The sequence below is a fragment of the Mirounga leonina genome, unplaced genomic scaffold (assembly GCF_011800145.1).
Source record: "Mirounga leonina isolate KUSES-001 unplaced genomic scaffold, KU_Mleo_1.0 Mir_53, whole genome shotgun sequence".
Taxonomy (NCBI): domain Eukaryota; kingdom Metazoa; phylum Chordata; class Mammalia; order Carnivora; family Phocidae; genus Mirounga; species Mirounga leonina.
The window spans coordinates 63,141,011-63,161,842 of record NW_023270807.1 but is presented as its reverse complement, the minus strand read 5'-3'; the positions used below and the strand labels follow the sequence as shown (position 1 = coordinate 63,161,842).

General features: G+C 38.5%; 2 protein-coding genes across 2 annotated transcripts in view; both read left to right on the top strand.

Annotated features, from left to right (window-relative positions):
- The window catches only part of PDSS2 (decaprenyl diphosphate synthase subunit 2), a 248,986-nt gene that overhangs the window by 201,998 nt on the left and 26,156 nt on the right, over positions 1-20,832 (top strand). Inside the window, exons 5-7 of the mRNA XM_034991728.1 lie at positions 1,391-1,564; positions 2,513-2,644; positions 19,845-19,877. Coding sequence (XP_034847619.1) covers positions 1,391-1,564; positions 2,513-2,644; positions 19,845-19,877 — 339 coding nt within the window. The remainder of the gene's footprint in view (positions 1-1,390; positions 1,565-2,512; positions 2,645-19,844; positions 19,878-20,832) is intronic.
- Positions 2,614-20,832, top strand: part of BEND3 (BEN domain containing 3) — a 109,498-nt gene continuing 91,279 nt past the window's right edge. The window contains exons 1-2 of the mRNA XM_034991726.1: positions 2,614-2,644; positions 19,845-19,877. The gene's annotated coding sequence lies outside the window, so the exon portion shown is untranslated. The remainder of the gene's footprint in view (positions 2,645-19,844; positions 19,878-20,832) is intronic.

The window sequence follows — 20,832 nt, the reverse complement described above, 5'->3', positions numbered from 1 at the left end:
AAATACTTAAAATTAAATATGTTATTATTCATGCCTAATGTTTTATAAAATACTTTATGCACTGCTTCTCCCTTGGGTGGCCTTTTTTATTATTACACAGTGTTATGTTGCATACTTGTAACTGTTGCCATAAGTGGAACTTCCTTTTTGTTTAAAGGCATGATAAATAAAATGAAGCTGAGAATTTGATCTGACCAGTGGGCTGAAGGTGCCCTTCAGCATGGTGAAAGAAGTAGGGCTAGATCTGAGCTGACCTTCTCATGGTCCTGTTTTCTTATTATTTTTTTATTTTGTCCTCAAAGAATGATGGAAGGAAAACGATTATGGTATGGGTAGCAGGAAGAAATTGTTTGGGTTAGTTAATCCTTCTGGATGGATTTTAGTTTGCTTGAAGTTTCAAAGAAATACCATAAAGTGAACATTGTTTTATGTACTTTGTTCATCATTCTTATCCTCAGGGAGCCACCTGCCTAGAGCAGACTGGTCTGGTAGGTCAGCCTCTAGCTCCTTGTACCTACTGAGCACTTGAAATGTGGCTAGTGATGTGCTCTAAGTGTAAAATACTCACTGATTTTGAAAACTTAGTATAAAAAAATAAAAATATCTCAATTTTATATTGATTATATGTTGAAATAATATTTTAGATATATTGAGATAGATAAAATACGTCATTAAGATTAATTTCACCTGTTTCTTTTCACTTTTTTTAATGTAACTACTAGCAAATTTTAAATTGCACATGTGGCTTACATTATATTTTTATTGGACATCACTGGTCTAGAGGTAGTAGGTATGTATACACTTATAGATACTAAAATGATTTTCATAATTTAAGAAGATAAATAAACTACACTTCTATACTCCCTTATGTACTTGTTTCTTCTTATGGGAATAAATTTGGATGGATAATGGATCCAGTCATACTCCATTTTAATGGGTTACCTCCTCTGTGATTTTTTTATTTAACTGTTTCTAAGAGAATGCAGTTTCTTCATTATGCCCTTGACATTTCCACATAAGTTAAAGGCAATAAGCTTCTGGTGTTTTGGAATACCAGCACTCAAGAACTTACGTGAATATAGAAAGGAGTTAGTTTGGGGGTGCAAGTTTCTAATTTTGCCTTATCCTACAAATAAATTTTAATAAAAGTGTCTAGTACTTCAGCATTTCTTACATTTTTCCCGCCATTACCCTAGAACAGCAATTTCCACCTCCTTAACTCCCTTTAGGTAGCACTAGGGTTTAGCTTCTTTTAGTTCTGTCTTAATGCAATAGCCTGAGTGTTTTAAAATAGTTCATTTCTTAACTCTTCTATTCTTCACAAGCCAAAACAATTAAATTACTCCTAAAGCATTTTTGTAAAATCCTGGCTTTGTTGCATTTTTTTAAGGAAAATCATATCACAGAAGATATTGGAATATCGACTTGGAAGAAACAGACTTTTCTCTCCCATGGAGCCTTATTAGCAAAGAGCTGCCAAGCTGCCATGGAATTAGCAAAGCATGATGCTGACGTTCAGGATATGGCATTTCAGTATGGGAAGCACATGGCCATGAGTCATAAGGTATTTGCACATTTTCTCTTTTTCCAGTACTTAAATAGCTAAAATGATACATAAGAAACTTCTTGCCATTTAATAAGCTGCTTTTATATCTCAAAAAAAAAATGTTTATTGTGCACTTAAAATCTATCAGCCATCGATGGTGATTGTTACATAATATAAACAGTATGATTGGTAAGTACTGTGTAACTCTGATAGAAAGCGACAACTTATACCATATTTATGATGCTTGTCTTTTCTTACTACCTGAAAGGGTTCTTAAGAGAACTCTTACAAATTATTAAATAACATGTAATGTTGCCATTTACAGAATGAAAGTATATTTGCATTTTTGTTACAGTTCCCTTATGTACAGTTTCTTAGGTAAAACAAATTATGGAAAGTTAGGAGATTTAGAAATAAACTGAGTAAAATTGAAAGCTTTAATTCTAATAATTGACTCTTTTGAATGGGCATTATGAAATATAAAAAGTTTCAGGTTAGCTGTTATATTGCTGTCTCTGTATATATGTAACTTAAAAATTCCATTTGACACATATTTCTTAAATGTTACTTAAATAGCTCTTGAGAGAGGAGAAAATATATACATATGTTACGGATACGTAAAATATCTCCAGATGAGTTTTGATATATTTTATTAAATCTTAAATTTAATATTTAATATTAAGCAATTACATTTACTAAAACTTTAAATTATTGCTTTAACTTAAAAAGTAAAACAAAGTCTGCTGCCAAATAGAAGAGGAAATGTGTCAGGGAAAAATTATTTTAAAGAATTTTAAAGGTTATTGTTAATCATATGAACTGTTCTTTTGCTTATTAGAGTTCACCTAAAAGCTGTATTCCTTTAGCTTCATTTTTCACTGCATTAACTGGTGCTTTCTGAAATGACTAAAATGTACTAGTATGTATGCATTTTACTAATTTAATTCTTTTGACTACTTCTCCTAGATAAATTCTGATCTCCAGCCTTTTATTAAAGAAAAGACCAGTGATTCCATGGCTTTTAATCTAAGCTCAGCTCCTATAGTCTTACATCAGGAGTTTCTTGGAAGAGATTTGTGGATTAAGCAGATTGGAGAGGTAAAACAAAATTATTCCTATCTTAGGTATCAGTAGAGTAGTATTTAGTTGATTTTGGAACATAATTGATATTTCATGATGAGCTAAGCCATATAAGAGCATTTTCATATAACAGGTAACATTCTTACTTTATAATCTGCATTTTTAAGAGGCAAATGTTAGTTAAAAGTTAGGGATTGAAATACTGTTTTCTTATTATCTGAGTTCTTAGAATACTGCAACACAAAACCAGTTCCTGTGATGGATGCTAATTAACTCAGAGGATTTTTTTTTTTTCCTAAAGTCTTTCAAAAATTGGGCTATGATAATAGCACCACCCTTTAACTGACGGCAATTTCCCATCTGCAGACTCTAGCACAAGCTGCAGAATTCCAGAAGCTCCGTCTGTCAGCTCATTGGGTTATTTTAAAACAAACTTGGACCCTGAATATTCCAATTCTGAGGTATTATCAAAGAAAAAAAGCATGGTAAAGTCAGAGGGGAAAAGGGGCTTATATTGGGTGAATTTCCTACTTTTTTGCAGGAGAGAAGGTATAAAAGATGAGAAGGAATTTTTTTTTAAATTTTCTTTTAATCCAGGAATTCTAGAATGATAAAGTATTGACCTTTTACCTAAAACTTCATGGAGTTTATTTAGCTTTGTGGTTCTAATCGATTGGGTTAATGTGAGACTGGACTTGGGGAACTGTGTGCCTGCACAGCTGAGGGTGGGGATGGCAGCCATGCTTAGAGCAAAGAGAGCCTACATGATATCTGCTTTTGGAACGATAAGATTTTCCCTCTCCTAACCCTCTTCCCTTATTGGCTTTCAAAATGCCATCAGCCAGCTTAAAATCCCTCATAATCACCTGGTAGAAAATGAGAGGATTCATTTTTGGGGAAACTGTCAAGCCGAAGGGGAAAAGACCTATGGACCTTGGTGCTTGGGGCTCCCTTGTGTCATATCCCTGACCAGGCCTCCTACAGGGAGGCCCACCAGTTGACAAGCCTCAGAGTATCCAAGTGCACAGAATATCCAACTGAAATAGAGTAGGTAATAGAGGACCCCTGGAATTTTTTTTTTTTTTAAGATTTTATTTATTTATTTGAGAGAGAGAGAATGAGAGACAGAGAGCACGAGAGGGAAGAGGGTCAGAGGGAGAAACAGACCCCTTGCTGAGCAGAGAGCCTGACGCGGGACTCGATCCCGGGACTCCAGGATCATGACCTGAGCCGAAGGCAGTCGTTTAACCAACTGAGCCACCCAGGTGCCCCGAACCCCTGGAATTTGAGAAAAGCCTGTGCCGTGAGGGAATGAGTCAAAAGCAAACTGATGAAAACAGAACTTGGAGGAAACAGACCAGTGAAGAAAGAAAGACATTCCAAAAGCACTATAATCAATCTACTCAATGAGAAAAGACATTAAATTCATGAAATAAGAACATGTGATACATAAAAAGGGACAATCCAAGAATAAGAAATCAGAATCATAAAATATAAAAATATGAAAGCAGAGTTTTTTTTAAATCAGAAGAATAGAAGATAAATGTGAAAATTTCCCAGAAAGTTGAACAAAAAGTCAACAGAAAAGATAAGAAAATTAGAGAACCAATTCGACAGATCCTATATTTATTAGGAGTCCCAGAGAGAGAAAACCGAAAATGGAGGTGAGAAAATTAACAACAAAAAATTGTAAAGAAAAGTCCTGAGAATTGAAGGACCTAAGTTTCCAAATTGAAATAGTGCCCTAAATAATTAATTTTAAAAGACTCACACCAAGTCTCATCATTATCACATTTTGAAACAATGGGGATGAAAAGAGAACCTAATACTTCTAGGAAGAAAAAGAAAAACCGACCCTACAAAGGATCGAGAATCAGAAAGGCCTCCCAGTAGTGACACTGAACGCTTCAAGACAATGGACTAACAGCTTCAACATTCAAAGAGAAAATTTTTTTCCAACTTAGACTTTTATGACTGTCACATTACAAGTGTGGTGTTAAATAAAGACAATTCAAAACAGATACACAAAGTCTCGAAAAACTTTACCTCCCAAGCATCTTTTTTCAAGAGATGTATTTTGGGTGATGTGTTTTATTAAGACAAGGAAGTAACCAAGAAAGAGAAAGACATGGAACCTAGGAACTAGGGGATCCAGACATAAGCTGGAGGCAGTGGGAATTCCCGGGACAACACGAAAGGAAGAATAATAAACAATAATAATGCCAACAATAAGAGCACTTACTGTGTGCCAAGCACTCTACTAATGAGGAGCCTGAGGCACGAGAAATTAACTTGCACACAGTCACACAGCCAGCGAGTAGTGGAGCCAAGATGCAAACCCAGGCAGCCTTGCCACAGGGCTCACATCCTTCAGTAACAAGTGACATGCCACACTGTCTCTCCTCCAAGCACGTCCTAGGCTGATGGGTATGCCTCCAGTCCAGATTGGAACAAGAGGACAGAGATCTCCAGGAGAAATTTTTCTAAGGAAAACAATGGAACTAATGTGCTTGACCATATTGAGGATTTTTTTTTTTTAAGATTTTATTTATTGGGGCGCCTGGGTGGCTCAGTCGTTAAGCGTCTGCCTTTGGCTCAGGTCATGATCCCAGGGTCCTGGGATCGAGCCCCACATCGGGCTTCCTGCTCAGTGAGAAGACTGCTTCTCCCTCTCCCACTCCCCCTGCTTGTGTTCCCTCTCTCACTGTGTCTGTCTCTGTCAAATAAATAAATAAAATCTTCAAAAATATATATATATTTTTTTAATTTATTTGAGAGAGAGAGCATGAATGGGGGAAGGGACAGAAAGAGAAGGAGAAGCAGACTCCTAACTGAGCAGAGAGCCAAACGCAGGGCTCGATCCCAGGACCCCGAGATCATGACCTGAGCTGAAGGCAGACACTTAACCTACTGAGCCACCCAGGCGCCCTGACCGTGTTGAGAATTAAAGACAAATTAACAATAGATACATGGAAAACTTAAGTGTTGCTATTTAAAATAACCATGTAATTATGTTCTTGAATTTTGAGTCAGGAGTTTGGACAGCACACAGAGATGACTACTCTATAATGTCTGGGGCCTCAGCTGGAATGACCCACAGGCTGGAGGTGACTCAGCATTGCTGGGCACTGGAATCATCTGGAGACTCAGTTCACACTGGCACCTGGGCTGGGATGTCAAGACCATGTTGCTGGACCAACCAGAGTACTCACACATGGTCGACTCTTATCAAACACTCACAAGCCCACCCACAATCAAGAACAGTTTGTAGACTCACCTAGCAATGGGAAAAAGGTCAAAGAATTTTGGGCCAGGTTTTAAAACAGCCACACTAAACATATGGATTAAGATAAGCAGTTATTAGCTGTTGTGAAAAAATTTTAAATGTATAAGAAAGGACATACAACATAATACTCTTCATGGCTTAGAGAATAATATTTATACAGCATAAAAATATAAATACAGAATATTGATTGAAGCCAAAGAGTGTAATCAATGGGAGGAGGGGAGAGAAAAAGAATATGTTTCATCATATAAGAAATGTAATTATTCCTTTCATGGTAGAATCAATAAATAATGTCTGAAATTTAAAATCAAGGAAAAGCACTGTTTGAAGGTAAACAGCAGAACAAACAGCTAAACAGAGGGACACAGAACCGATAGGCTCTGGGGAGTGCTAGGTTGTTTTGTTAGGGTCTGGGGAGTACTAGGTTGTTTTGTTAGAAGTCTTAAAGTTAGCTTTTTCTTTTATTTTTTTTTTAAGATTTTATATATTTATTTGAGAGAGCGCAAGCATGAGCAGGGGGAAGGGCAGAAGGAGAAGCAGACTCCTTGCTGAGCAGGGAGCCCGATGTGAGGCTCGGTCCCAGGATCCCAGGATCATGACCTGAGCCAAAGGCAGACGCTTAACTGACTGAGCCACCTAGGTGTCCCTTAAAGTTGGCTTTTTAAATACATGTGTTTGCTTTTATTTAAAAACATATAATTTAAAACTGCATATTGTTTGCTGTAGTAATTCCACTTCTAATAATCTATCCTCCAAAAAAGATCAGATGTGAACAAAGACTTACCTATTAAAATATGCACTAAAATAGTAACTCTAAAAGGAAAAAAGTGAAAATTAGTTCATTTAAAAATAGAAAGAAGGGGGCGCCTGGATGGCTCAGTTGGTTAAGCGTGTGCCTTCGGCTCAAGTGGTGATCCTGGAGTCCTGGGATTGAGCCACGGCATCAGGCTCCCTGCTCAGTGGGGAGCCTGCTTCTTCCTCTCCCTCTGCCACTATCCCATTCCTTCTCTCTCTCTCTCTCAAATAAATAAATAAAATCTTAAAAAAAAAAAGGAAAAAGGTTAAATGAAGTATGGTACAATGAAATATCATACAACTATTGAATATTGTATTCCTGGGGTGTATTTGTGTGTTTTTTGACAGCTGAACCAAAAATATATATACAGATGGTGTTAGTAGCTCTAATTGGGTTACATTAGAATACATTGCAGATTTACATTTTGGTTGAAAAGATTCAGCTAAATATGTTGAATGGAAGCTACCAACTCTTCCTTGGCTATTTACATATATTCATATATATATGTATCGGAGATGTGAATTTTAAAGAAACTTCACAGAGAAGGGACATATTTAATTTTTAGTTTCTTTGCAAGCATACAAAGTCGTAAATGTAGACAACATGAGAATCCAGGATTTCCTAAACAACTGGTAAAATATTCCCAAATCACTATCTCCAACTTGATTTTAACTTTTCACGGGGATATCTAGTCCAAATAGCCAATGCCTTAGGCAGTAATTCAAATCAAATAGATCTTGTCCAGAGGTCAGTAAACCCAGCCGAGATGTTGTCTGTGAGCAGATGATGTCCTGCCCACCAACCTAGGATCCCTGTGATACTATCTAGATCCTCATCCCTCAGGAAAGACTGGCAGTTTATTGCCCATCTCACAGCCCCGCCAGGCCGCTGTGGTTTTCTCCAGTAGCTTCAGGCCCTTCTTATATCTTCCTGTCTGAGTCATGAACAGGATCACCGTGAAGAGAAGATTCATCCATCTGCAACAAATAAGAACTAGGAAGTTGGTTTTTGTCACGCAAGGGGAAACATTCCTCAGGTTAAAGGCTCCTTACTTGAGTTTATTTTAATCTTCTAAATTATAATATTAATGTTTATATAAAGCTCTAGATGATGATAATGTTGTTCTGTGAATGCCCCCTAGTCAGAGTTAGGGGACACAATTAGCATAATACTCGAGAGGGACATTCTATCCTAAATCTCAAGGAGGTTGCTTGTTAATCCTGAAATTAGTTCTAGTACTCTCTTTCCTGTTTTTCCTGATATTTACCTCCACTGCATTTTTGTGACCCTTTCCTCCCCAGGTGCTGAATTTTATTTCAGGATCTTTAAGGATAACAGTGAATTCACCTTTGAATTACCTATGGCACCTGGCATAGTGACTTACTTGGAATAGTCATCCAGTTAATATTTGTCAGAAAAGTATGTGTGGTATGGTTTTCACAGAGGTAGGCTGTTGGATGGCAGCTCTGTTTTGTTAAATAGAAAGTCAAGTTGGTATAGCAGAAACGGCCCATAGAGGACCAGGTTTTGGAAGACCTGGATTCTAGTTTGGACTCGGCTAGCATCTGTATAACTTTAATCACAGTCTTTCATGTCCTTGTTATTATTTTCTTTAAAATGATGCTGTTGAACTAGATCATTCTGAGGTCCCTTTCAGCTCTCAAATAAGTCTAAGCAATAGGTCTCTTAGGTAAGAAATGCATTATAAGAAAAATATTAATCTCTATTAGAAGCTTAATCCTAGTTTTGACACTGAAAAATGGAAAAGTGTTGCTCCCAATGTGGAAGTCACCTATGATTTCTTTTTTTTTTTTTTTAAGATTTTATTTATTTATTTGAGACAGAATGAGAGAGAGAGAGAGAGCACATGAGAGGGGGGAGGGTCAGAGGGAGAAGCAGACTCCCTGCCGAGCAGGGAGCCCGATGCGGGACTCCATCCCGGGACTCCAGGATCATGACCTGAGCCGAAGGCAGTCGCTTAACCAACTGAGCCACCCAGGCGCCATCACCTATGATTTCTTATTATCACATGTAAAATTACTTCCCTGCTCTACTCAGACAGGTTTGTGTCCCATCTACTCTTCGATTTCCTGCTTGGAGTGAGTGAGATTAATGACTAGACAGGGAAGGAAAGAGGAGATCACATACCCGTAGTGCCCATTCAACATCCTTGTGAAGCCAGGAAGAAGAAACTTCTGGAATTTTTCATATCAGGCCCTGCTACCTCCTCTTCAACTCCCGAAGTGTTAAGATTAGATGGCTTAGGTAGCTGTCTTCCATCACACCTGTAAGCAGGCAGGTGCACTTGTGTGCTTGTGCGTGCACACACACACACACACACACACCCCTTTTGTAAGAGGCAGTTAAGAGCACCAGGCCAGAACTGAAACAGCTGAAAAATATTTGTTGAACAATGTTTCCATACTAAATTCTACCTTAATTTTAAATTTAAATTTGTAGCCGCTGAAAAATAATGATCAGGTAAAAATACTGAGTGAATGGGTGATTCACCCTAGGGAGGTGAAGTCATTACTCAGTTACCATTTTGATTCCTAATAAAAGAAAGTAGAATCCTTCAGAGAACCACAGAGCTCTGACTCTCTCAGGGAGTCCAGAGGCTATTGCAGGTCAGCAAGCTTTATTTTTAATGATCCTTCTAGTTTTCTGCTGCCATTATAAGTCACTGAAGAGATAGGAATTATGATTATATTTTCCTGGCTGTTTCTGAAAGTACGGAAATGTCACTTAGTCTTGTGACATTCTGACACTGTCGTAACCGGCCATAAACTACCTTAAGTGAACTACATTTTACCAATGCTAAGCTACAACTCACTCATGCCTAGGTATCCTGCTGTTACTTCTTATTCAAAACGTGAAGCAGAGATTGCTGGTCGAGGCTGGTGTACATAAACATAACACATGTATATTCTTAACCAAAAGAATGCACAAAGAGTCTTCATTAATGCTACCTGATATTCTTCTAATTATTTATTTTGAGTTGTTTCAAAAGGAATAATATTGACACTCTCTATCATAGAGGGTGGACAGTGTGGGCATTTGAAGGGACTATATATGAGACCACAAAGACCGAAATGGCTCTAGATATCTCCTAAATTAAAATATTTCTTAAAGTTTTCTGTTATATTTAAGGAAACAAAGTGCTTGACTACAGGAGATAGAGCAGTAAATTGCCTGTAGGTTGTCTGTGGCCTCTTAAAGAGGGGATAAAAGAAACACACAAATACAAGGAATACTGTAATGATGTCATTTAGACAGCACAGAGGAAAGTCAAGAAATGATTTGAGAAATTGGTGATATCTGAGAGGGTCCTTGAAGAAGCAGATCTCGATGGCAAAGATGGGAATGGGAGGCTTCCTAGGCAACAGAAGTCATGAAAAAGGAATGCAGATGGGCAAGTGTACTGTATTCAAAGAAATACACGTATTATAGTTTGGATCGAATGTGAAAAATATAGGGCAGTATAGGGACAGGCAAAGAATTGCTCTGAAATAGTACGTAATGCCTATGTTTAAAGACTTTGGTTCAAACAAAAACATGCACATGAATGTTCAGAAGAACAACGTTTACAAGAACCAAGGAGTGGAAACAACCCATGTCCATCAAATGATGAATGGATAAACAAAATATAGTATGTCCATACAATGGAATATTATCCAGATGTAAAAAGGAATGAAGTATTGATATGTGCTACAGTATGACAAAAATGTTCTGGAACTAGATAGTGTTGATGGTTGCACAACATTCTGAATGTACTCAGTGCCCCTGAATTATACTCTTTAAAATAGTAAGACTCTGGATGTTTACTTGCAGAAAACGAACTTGATTCAGGTCAGGGAGCAGACACTGAAAGTCTTTGAACCGGGTAATGTCAAGGTCTGAAATGTGTTTTAGAGAGCTATGTCTGGCTACATCCTAAAGGACAAAGGAACAAGGAAATAGTAGAAAGAAGGAGATCGGTTAGGAAGTTTTGGGGAACCTGTTGATAAGTTCGGGAGAAAAGTACCGATCAGAGTGTTGGTGACAAGAAGGCGGTTAGGTGTAAAACTCACTTCAGAGAGGGGCGCTTGGCTGGCTCAGTTGGTAGAGCATGCGACTCTTGATCTTGGGGTCGTGAGTTCAAGCCCTACCTTGGGTGTAGAGATTACTTAAAATAAAATCTTTGGGGGCAAAAAAAATGCATTTCAGGGAGAAAATGTACAGGGCCTGAAAATTGGTATGATAGGGAGAAGCTGGTAGGTGTGTACTGGGGAAGGGCAGGCAGAGGCCAAAACCAGGATTTTGAATTTGGATTACAGGAACAATCGTGCCATTAATAGAAATAGAAAAGTTAAGTGGAAAAACTGGTATAAGTTTGGTTTTTGACATCGTGAGCTTGAGGTGCACCATCAAGGTTGGTGGCCATCACATTGGAACCTGGCCACTGGAGGAAACAACTCAATTCCATGTTCAGCCTGATTTCCTTGCTCATGGCCTTTCTGCAATCTGGGTAGATTCTGTCTGTGTTTGAAATTTTAAATTTCATGTCTCTTCCAGATTCCAAGAAAGCACAGCAAGAAAAAAAGGTTTGCAAAAGGATGACAAGACTTCTGAATAAAGAAAAATGTATTATGTAGATAACACAAGCCCTTCCTCTTTTTTAATTTTTTTATTTTGTAAAGGTTTTATTTGTTTATTTTGAGAAAGTGTGTGAGCACGGAGAGGGGCAGAGAGAGAGAGAGAGGGAGAGAGAGAATCTCAAGCAAACTCCACACTGAGCACCAAGCTCAGCTTGGGGCTCGATCCCACAACCGTGAGATCATGACGTGAGCCGAGATCAAGAGTCGGATGCTTACCGTCTGAGCCACCCAGTCGCCCCTATCCTCCTCTTTTTTATAATTGGACACCATGACCTTCTGTGCACCTGTCTGTTGCTTCCTCTTTTCCCAGTTAGCCAGAGGAAGAGAATACAAAAAAGCTAATCCTTGAACATTCACATTTCCCTCCAAAGATTAGCTTTCCCAGGTGAAAACGAAAGTAACATCAGGTTCCCGAGAAGTCCAGTTCTAAATGGTGTTGACTTCCTTGCAGATGCCTTCTGTGCTATCTTACTAATGGGCAAGAATGATCAGGATCACAAAGAAGCCTGTCCTGTTCCTTTCTATTCTTTTTTTTTTTTTTTTTTCTTAAAGATTTTATTTATTTGAGAGAGAGAAATAGCATGAGAGGGGAGAGGGTCAGAGGGAGAAGCAGGCTCCCCGCCGAGCCAGGAGCCCGATGTGGGACTCGATCCCAGGACTCCGGGACCATGACCTGAGCCAAAGGCAGTCACCCAACCAACTGAGCCACCCAGGCGCCCTTGTTCCTTTCTATTCTGATACCTTTCCCGCTTTGTAACTGGAAAGCTGGGTTGGTACAAGGCCTGCTTCTCCTACCAAACCAAAATTCAACTGCTTAAACTTTGGGGCTAGCAGATCTAATAGATTCTGATTTGTAAGCTTTTTTTTTTTTTTTTAATTTTTTAAAAGATTTATTTGAAAGAGAGTGAGAGCACAAGCAGGAGAAGGGGCAGTGGAAGAGGGAGAAGCAGATTCCCCGCTGAGCAGGGAGTCCAACACAGGGCTCCATCCCAGGACTCTGGGATCATGAACTGAGCTGAAGGCAGACACTTAACCAACTGAGCCACCCAGGTGCCCCTGATTTGTAAGCTTTCTAAATCCTCATACACTACCCAAACCATTCTAGGATGAGGATGGAGGTCCTACCCTTCCTCCCTTCCTCTGTTCCCATATAAACCTTTTCACTCATGTATAAATTAAACTCCACCTCTTCATACCAATACAAATGCACAGAGAATTTATTTTCAGTAACACCTGTCTTCTCTAAAGGAGCCAGTGATATTCCTGCAAAAGACCTTTTTTTAAATTTTATTTTATCTTATTTATTTATTTTTTTATTATTATGTTATGTTAATCACCATACATTACATCATTAGTTTTTGCTGTAGTGTTCCATTATTCATTGTTTGCGTATAACACCCAGGGCTCCATGCAGAGCGTGGCCTCTTTAGTACCCATTACCAGGCCAACCCATCCCCCCACCCCCCTCCCCTCTAGAACCCTGTTTGTTTTTCAGAGTCCATCATCTCTCATGGTTCATCTCCCGCTCCAATTTCCGCCCCTTCATTCTTCCCTTCCTGCTATCTTCTTCTTTTTTTTTTTTTAACATATAATGTATTGACCTTTAAAGTGTCATTGTTTTTGCAGCCACCAAAGTAATCTTTTACTCAAACAAGGATTATTAATGGATGATGGGTTAAGACAATTGGATGAATGGTTAGAAGGGAACCAAATAGTCACATGGATTCAAAGCGTCCCACAGATTACTTATTCAATACAAAGGGAAGCAGTGAACAAACTTAGTTTTACCAATAATGAGACAAACATATTGTATGACTCCTGATGTAATGAAGATGTATACAGCATCATGTATGTAGTTATCTTGCCAAAAAAAAAGTTTTCGTTTAATCTAATCATGAGAAAACACTCAGACAAATCCAGGATAAGGGACATTCTCCAAGGCAGTTGACCTGGACTCTTAAAAAATGCTAGTATTATGAAAGACAGAAAAGGTATTGTGTAAGGACTCTTGTAGATTAGAAGAGATTTAAAAGCCATGACATCCAAAGAGAATGTATGATTTCTAATTTGATCTTGGATCGGGATAAAAACAGCTCTGAACGACACTATTGATTGAACTGGAAACATTTGAATACAGACTTCTTAGACATTATAGGAAGCGTTAAACGTGCTGGATGTGATAATGGGTTTGTGGTTATGCAGGAGAACATCGTTGTTCTTAGGAGATAAATGCTGAAGTATTCAGGGATGAGACGTGATGTCTACAGCTTCCTCTCAGATAAGCAGCAAATGATCATCTAAAGAGAAAGCAAAGATGACAAAATATTAGCAATTGGTTAATGTGGGTGGAGGGCAAATGGGTGTCCATGATGTTCTCTCCTCAAACTAAAAAGTTTGAAGAGGAAAAAAAATAAAAGTTTGAGGAGAAAGGTAGTTTTCCTTAAAATTTTAAAAAGAGAATCTCTCTTTAAAAATGACTGTTATTCCCAAATATAGCTGCTAGCATTTGGGAAGAATAACATGATAAGTAGAGATGATCCGTCTCTAGCAATTTCTGGACTCCCTGCTGTGGAATATTAGTTTTCTATTTTTAGAAAAAGGTTTCTCCAGGGGCGCCTGGGTGGCTCAGTCGTTGAGCGTCTGCCTTCAGCTCGGGTCATGATCCCAGGGTCCTGGGATCGAGCCCCGCATCGGGCTCCCTGCTCAGCAGGAAGCCTGCTTCTCCCTCTCCCACTCCCCCTGCTTGTGTTCCCTCTCTCGCTGTGTCTCTCTCTGTCAAATAAATAAAATCTTTAAAAAAAAAAAAAAAAAAGAAAAGAAAAAGGTTTCTCCATATCCAGCCTTCAAGTCCAGATAGTAGTAGTTGAAAATTGGGAACAGTTCATTTATGTCATCCAATCCTTCTTTGTTACCTGACTTATAAGAAAGCATTTGTTTCTTAAAAGACTGTATTGTACATCCATTACTTACCAACGGGGAATCTGCCTTTGGTCCGCTGAGACTGGTATATAAACCTTTGGAATTAATCCCTCTGTGCATCCTCTCACTCAGAATGCTGGCTTTTTTTTTTTTTTTGCTTTTGTACAGAATATTGTTTTACAGTGTTCACTGTAGTTTTCTGAGGAGGCCTCTGGTGTCATGAGCACTGGCACACTATCTTGTCTATTTTCACTTTTTTTTTTTTTTAAGATAAAATAAGGTTCAAACCACACATTCTCTGTGAACTGCTAAAGACTGGGAAAAATTACTTTCTTTTCTCCTGACCTGGATTGACAAGAAGCACACCTACAGGAGGCAAAAAGATGAGTGAATCCCTTTTAAAGACCCTAGTAATGAAGCCCACGGGGAATTGTCGTGTATGGGAGAATTCACAGTGGCTTCTGGAGATGAACAGTGTGGCAGGAAGAGGTTCAGGACTGCTGGCTGTTGAAATACAGTCTGGATTTATTTTATATCAGCCTATTTTGGGCTCCAGTGAGAAAGTTATTTTATATCTTGCTCTGCTAGAAATATACATGATAAGTGGCAGATGTCAGAAAAAGAGGGGAAAGTTATAACACTCCATTCTCCTTGAGACTTAAGGAGTTTATATAGTTGTTCTCGTTTAGCCTTTGAAGTGAACCCTGATGCATACAGAAGAATAAATTGAAAAGAACATTAGACACAGTCTAAACCAGTGATCTTCAAATGAGTCAGAAACTCAGGGCGAGGGTACTGCGTTTTTAACAAACTATCTAGGTGATTCCGATAGCCAGTTCAGCATTTGTGAGAGCCCAACATTTGGGAACATAGGGTCTAGTAAATACTCTTATTTTACAGATAAGAAAATGAAGATGGACAGAAAATTTTTAAAATTGTTGGAGGTATTAATGTATTATGGGCTAGAAACCATATTTTCTGACACCCAGCATATCACATCTTCCCAGGAGGTCACAGTGCTTATTGGAGTGGTCACCATCAAGATATTAGCCACTTGCTTTCCTCCATAGACAAGGTGTCCTTAGCACCCTAAGCTTTGAGTTGTGGCTCTTGAAATGTCCTGAGGTGTCTGTTCCGGGCTCTTTCTACTTCAACACACTGCTTTCAAGGTTGAGGCACTTAATTAAACTAAACTGCTGTGTCTATGAGAAGGCTACTAGATCACTCTTCTCTATTCTATCTTTTTGTTGTTTGATTTTCATGAATTCTTTGAATTTATATTCCATAGATTTCCGTCCTTAGCCTACTTATAAACAGCAGTTGGGCAGTAAAGTGAACATATGGTATTGTTCAATACAGGTAAAAATGATTTGTCAAATATCAGCTAATGGTTCCACATTAACTACATCCTGGCACTCTGAATCTAAACACCCAACTTTCCTAGAACTAGGAGTGAGTATGATGAACTTTGCTTCGTAAGTTTCCTGAATAGACAGGACATAACCAACATATATAAAGAAAAAGCACTTATCCATCTATGCGTTCATTCCCCAGATATTATTGGCCATGTGCTCTATACTAATCCTGATCTAGACATGGAATACAGTTGTGAGCAGGAGAGAAAGTTGGTCTATTCTCATAGAGCCTAAGTCCTAGAGGGAGATTGTATGTGAAGCCCATTTAAACAAGGCTGTGCAACCCCTAGAATATAAGCTTCATGAGGGCGGAGATTTTTATCTGTTCTGTTCATGGCTCCTTTTCCAGTGCCTAGGCAGTACCTGACACGTGGGAGGTGCCTGGTGAATTTAGTGAATGAACAATCATCCAATCAAACAGAAACTATGGCCCCTCCCAAATTAACTGTTTCACAAAAAGAAATAGAATAAGTAATGTTTAATGAGAAGTATTATTTATAGAGGGGATTAAATCATCATTTCCATTGGTTTCTACTGTGCTGTATTTTTATAACCTCTAAAAGCCTTTTGTGAAAAAAATTTTGTATCCGAATGTGTATACTCTTAGGTGTGTAGATGACCTATGTAGATATTAACACACATGGCTGGAAATACATACATATTATATACCTATAAAGATTTAAATAGTCATAATATTTGTTTTATAAAATAACTCATACTTTTAGGTACAAGCTAAAGCAGTCAAGGATGAAATGGTTTCACAGAACTAGGATGTTTGTTGTGATAAAATAAAAAGGACATTTAGGAGAGCTGTGTTATCAACAGCTGACGTCTGTTCAGGTTGTAAGGGCTGTGGTGGTCGTCATTTTATGGAGGCTTCTAATCTCTCAGCTTTCAAAACATTGAAGAGCTGATACTGAACAGATGTGGATTCCATACATGGTGATTCTCTGCCACCATCTCCAACAAAGTCTGTCTCTACTGGTTGAAAGGGTGGTAACCAAGCTAGCAATACAAAATAAAATGAGAGAGTTTGAAAATAGCTTGTGATTGATAAAGCACAAGTACCTCAAAATAATAGAATTCTCTAAGATAATTAGTTTATAATCCAAGTAGGGAAAATTGGTTTTATAAAAATTTCTGATAGGACCACTCTAATGTTCTTATCTATGAACAACATTACATTCCTTCTTCCTACCTGAGGAAACAGCTGTTGGGATTTTGTTTTTGTTTTTGTTTTTGTTTTTATGAGACAGACTGGAAACTGACCTAATAACCTCCAAAAGGAAAAGTCTACCCTAAGTCATTGTAAATTATATCATTTCTCCCTCTCTCCTTACCTTGCAATCTCAAGATACAAAAGCTCCTCAACTTCCTAGCCTTCAACAAATACCACTTTCAACACTTTTAACATACCTTTTCTGTTAAACACTGAAAGATAAGAATGTTGAAAGATGCTGAATGTTGAGCTGGTTAGAACAGGAACAGAATTGAAAGTAGTGAGGAAATGGCAAATTTGTTGTGGAAATGAGTTGTTTGACAGGAACAATTCTGTGGAGCTCCCAGTTTGTGCATCATTTGAAAAGTCCTGTGCTGGAGCAATCCATACTAATCAGCAAGAGACAAGAGAAAGGATGAACAATTGAAAAGGTGGGAAGCTTGTGACCACAGGATCAACCTCAATGTCAGCTATCTCTTAACCTAAAATGAATTTAAGAGACAGCTGGGAGTTTGAGAACTCAAAGACTAAGCAAATTGTGAAATGCTGTTGCTAAAATTTTGGTCACAAGCCATGGATTATTACTTGGATCAAAGCCAGTTCCTGTTTGCGTACTGACAAAGTTTAGTAGCTAGGTCATGAGTACATCCATACAGACATGCACAAGGGCTCCCTATGAACTGCAGATATTATAGTGGAGAAAGAGGGATTTTCAGTGTAGACAAAACTATTTTGGGAGAAGATGTCCACAGACACACAAGTCAATATAAAATATCTGAGCAGAGAGAAGAATAAGCCTAGTTTTTACATTTCTGCAAGAACTGACTCCTATTCCTTGTGGCATAATGCATCTCAGGATTAAGTTCAAACTCTTCGTAGTTCACTGAAAATCTAGATCCCTAAAAAATTTGAAGAGCAGATTGAAAACTCCAAATTCTTTGTTATATTACATTGGTTGCAGAAGCCTTTTGTGTCATAGAAAACATTCAAGTCACAATTTTAACTTAGAGTGGTTTGTGATGGTGCTAATACCTGAGCAGTGTCTTCTAAGTTACTTATTATGAAAATAAGAAAAACAAAATGCAGGCATCTTTGTATAAATTTTTTAAAAGATTATAAAGAAGCAAGAAGAGTCAGGACCAATGTTACATAAACATCTTTTCTCTCAAGTAGTAATTTGACTTAGGAACAAAATGGTCTCAAGACCTAACCTATTTGCAAATTGAACAGTTCTTACTCTGTGCAGAGGTAGCAGGAGTTTTATTCTGAAGTCTACAAAAATGAGCTGATATATCAACAAAGATTAATACATTGATTGTCTCTATCATGTTAAGATTATATAATACATTTGAGTATATGTGTTAATTTTAAATTTTTAATAACTAAAATATTTTAAATAAAGTCTGACCCCATATAGAATGTCTTTTTTTTTTTTTTTTTAAGATTTATTTTATTTTAGAGAGAAAGTGCCGGGGGCAGGGGGGGCACGCAGAAGGAGAGAGAGAATCCCAAACACACTCCATGCTGAGCGTGGAGCCCTGTGTGGGGCTCACTCGATCTCACAGCCCCGAAATCGTGACCTGAGCTGAAATCAGAGTCAGATGATTAAATAACTGAGCCACCCAGGCACCCCTAGTATGTCGTTTTCAATTCCACCTTTCTATCATCCCTGGTGGGGTGGGGAGTGGAGGTGGGGGTCTTTCAACATAATACAATATAGTAAAAATTATGCCAAAGGAAGTGGAAGAGACCCTGGCCCCACAGATTACTTACTGTTTATACAGGAGGAAACATGTCGCTACAGTGGAACCATCTGATAGTCACCACCTTAACCAAGTGATCAAATTTATAGCACTACTAAGAGCGGGGACAGCCTGACATTTTGTGCCTCCCGAATTGATACAAAATTAAGTGTTTTGTATAAAGTACTCATGGCAGAAACGTTTAAGCAAGCTTTTTCAGACCCAACTTTCAGTTTGCAAGCAAAACAGGGACAAGTTAAATGACACAGTGAAAAAATAATATGACAAATCAAAAAAGTTAATGATTTTCAGAGTGCCTGGCTGGCTCAGCCAGTCGAGCATGCAACTCTTTTTTTTTTTTAAAGATTTTATTTATTTATTTGAGAGAGAGAGAATGAGAGAGAGCACATGAGAGGGGGGAGGGTCAGAGGGAGAATCAGACTCCCTGCCGAGCAGGGAGCCCGATGTGGAACTCGATCCAGGGACTCCAGGATCATGACCTGAGCCGAAGGCAGTCGCTTAACCAACTGAGCCACCCAGGCGCCCGAGCATGCAACTCTTGATCACGGGGTTGTAGGTCTGAGCCCCACATTGGGTGTAGACATTACTTAAAAATAAAATCTAAAAAAAAAAAAAGTCAATGATTTTCATGAAAAAGTTAATGGTTTTTATTTTTACTTCTTGAAAAATGGGGAGGATCTAGTCAAGATTTAAGACTAACCAGAGATACAAAAACCATGTGCAATGTGTGACTCTTGATTAATTCTGGTTGGGGGGGAAGCTATAAAAGATACTTTTGGGACAATAGGAGAAATTTGAATATGGATTGTATGTTAGATGATATGGAATTATTGTTAGTTTGTAACATTCGATAGCAGTCATGTGGTTATGTATGAGACATTCTGTGCTTATAAAACGTGCTGAAGCTTGGCGGGGTGAAGAGTCATGATGTATGGCATTGTCATGTCTAGATAGAATGTATACGTGTGCTCAGTATCCTGTCCTTTCAACTTTTCAGTGTATTTAAAAGTGTTATATGTATATAGTTGTATAGAGATACAACTCTGTAGATATATAAAGAGATACATGGTAGGGGACCAAGGGAGAGAGTGTTGACCTTTGTTCTTGGAGAAGTACAAGTTATAGAAGCACTAAATAATTTTTGAAGAACTAACAAATTAATTTCCCCTTCTTTCTACTTTAGGCTCAAGAAAAAGGAAGATTAGACTATGCTAAGGTAAGTAGATTTTATATATACTATACAGTTTTATACATTTCAGTTTGGTGTGTGGTTTTTGTTTATATTTGAAAGGTCAAAAGAGAATCATCCCTTTCAAAGTTGGGGGACACTCCCTGTTAAGTAACAGGCATTAGCAGGTAAGTGTACTTACTGAGTGCCTAGTTCATCCCAAACACTGTTAGGTGTTGAGACTACAACAGTAATCCAGATGAAGTGTTTTCTTTTGGGACATTTACAGTCCAGTGTGGGAGATAGATAACTAATAAACAACTAAATGGATACATCATATAAAGTCATGTGGTGGTAAGTGCCATGAGGAAAAATAAACTGGGTAAGATCACTCACCGTTGCTAGAAAGATGCCTTTGGCATCTTTGGCTTTTAGCGCCATTAGATAACACGTGAGAAGCACCACACAGAGCCGACTCAGACTCCTAAAAGTAGTAGTTTTCACATCATCTGTGGAGCTTTTGAAAACACACATGCCTAGGTGCAGCATCACACCCTCTTTCACCAAGATCAAAATCCCCTGGTGGGGAGAGCAGGGCAGGGGCAGGAAGGAAGTATTTGAAAAAAGGCTCCACAGATCATTCTGACACACAGCCTTGTTTAAAAACCGCTCTGAGAGTTCAGATTGCAGTGCACCAGTGCAAGCCTCCGAACACACTTCGGTCACATTCTGTGCTCCCCCCGGGGAGAAATGGAACATTGTAGCAGGTGCATGGGCTGCATATAGCTACTTGGCTAAAGGAAGGCGCTAACCATCTGGTTTATGCAGCAATCAGGACTATCCTGGGTATGAGCACACCTGCACTCCAAAGACAAGGAGGAGGAACTACAAGCTGTAAGGGCTCTGCTCGCAGTGGGACAACTGAAACCCAAGATGATCTCTCAGGGCTGATCTGGAACCTCGTGCTCTCCTGACAGTCCCCGGGGGGGTACACCCATGGCTC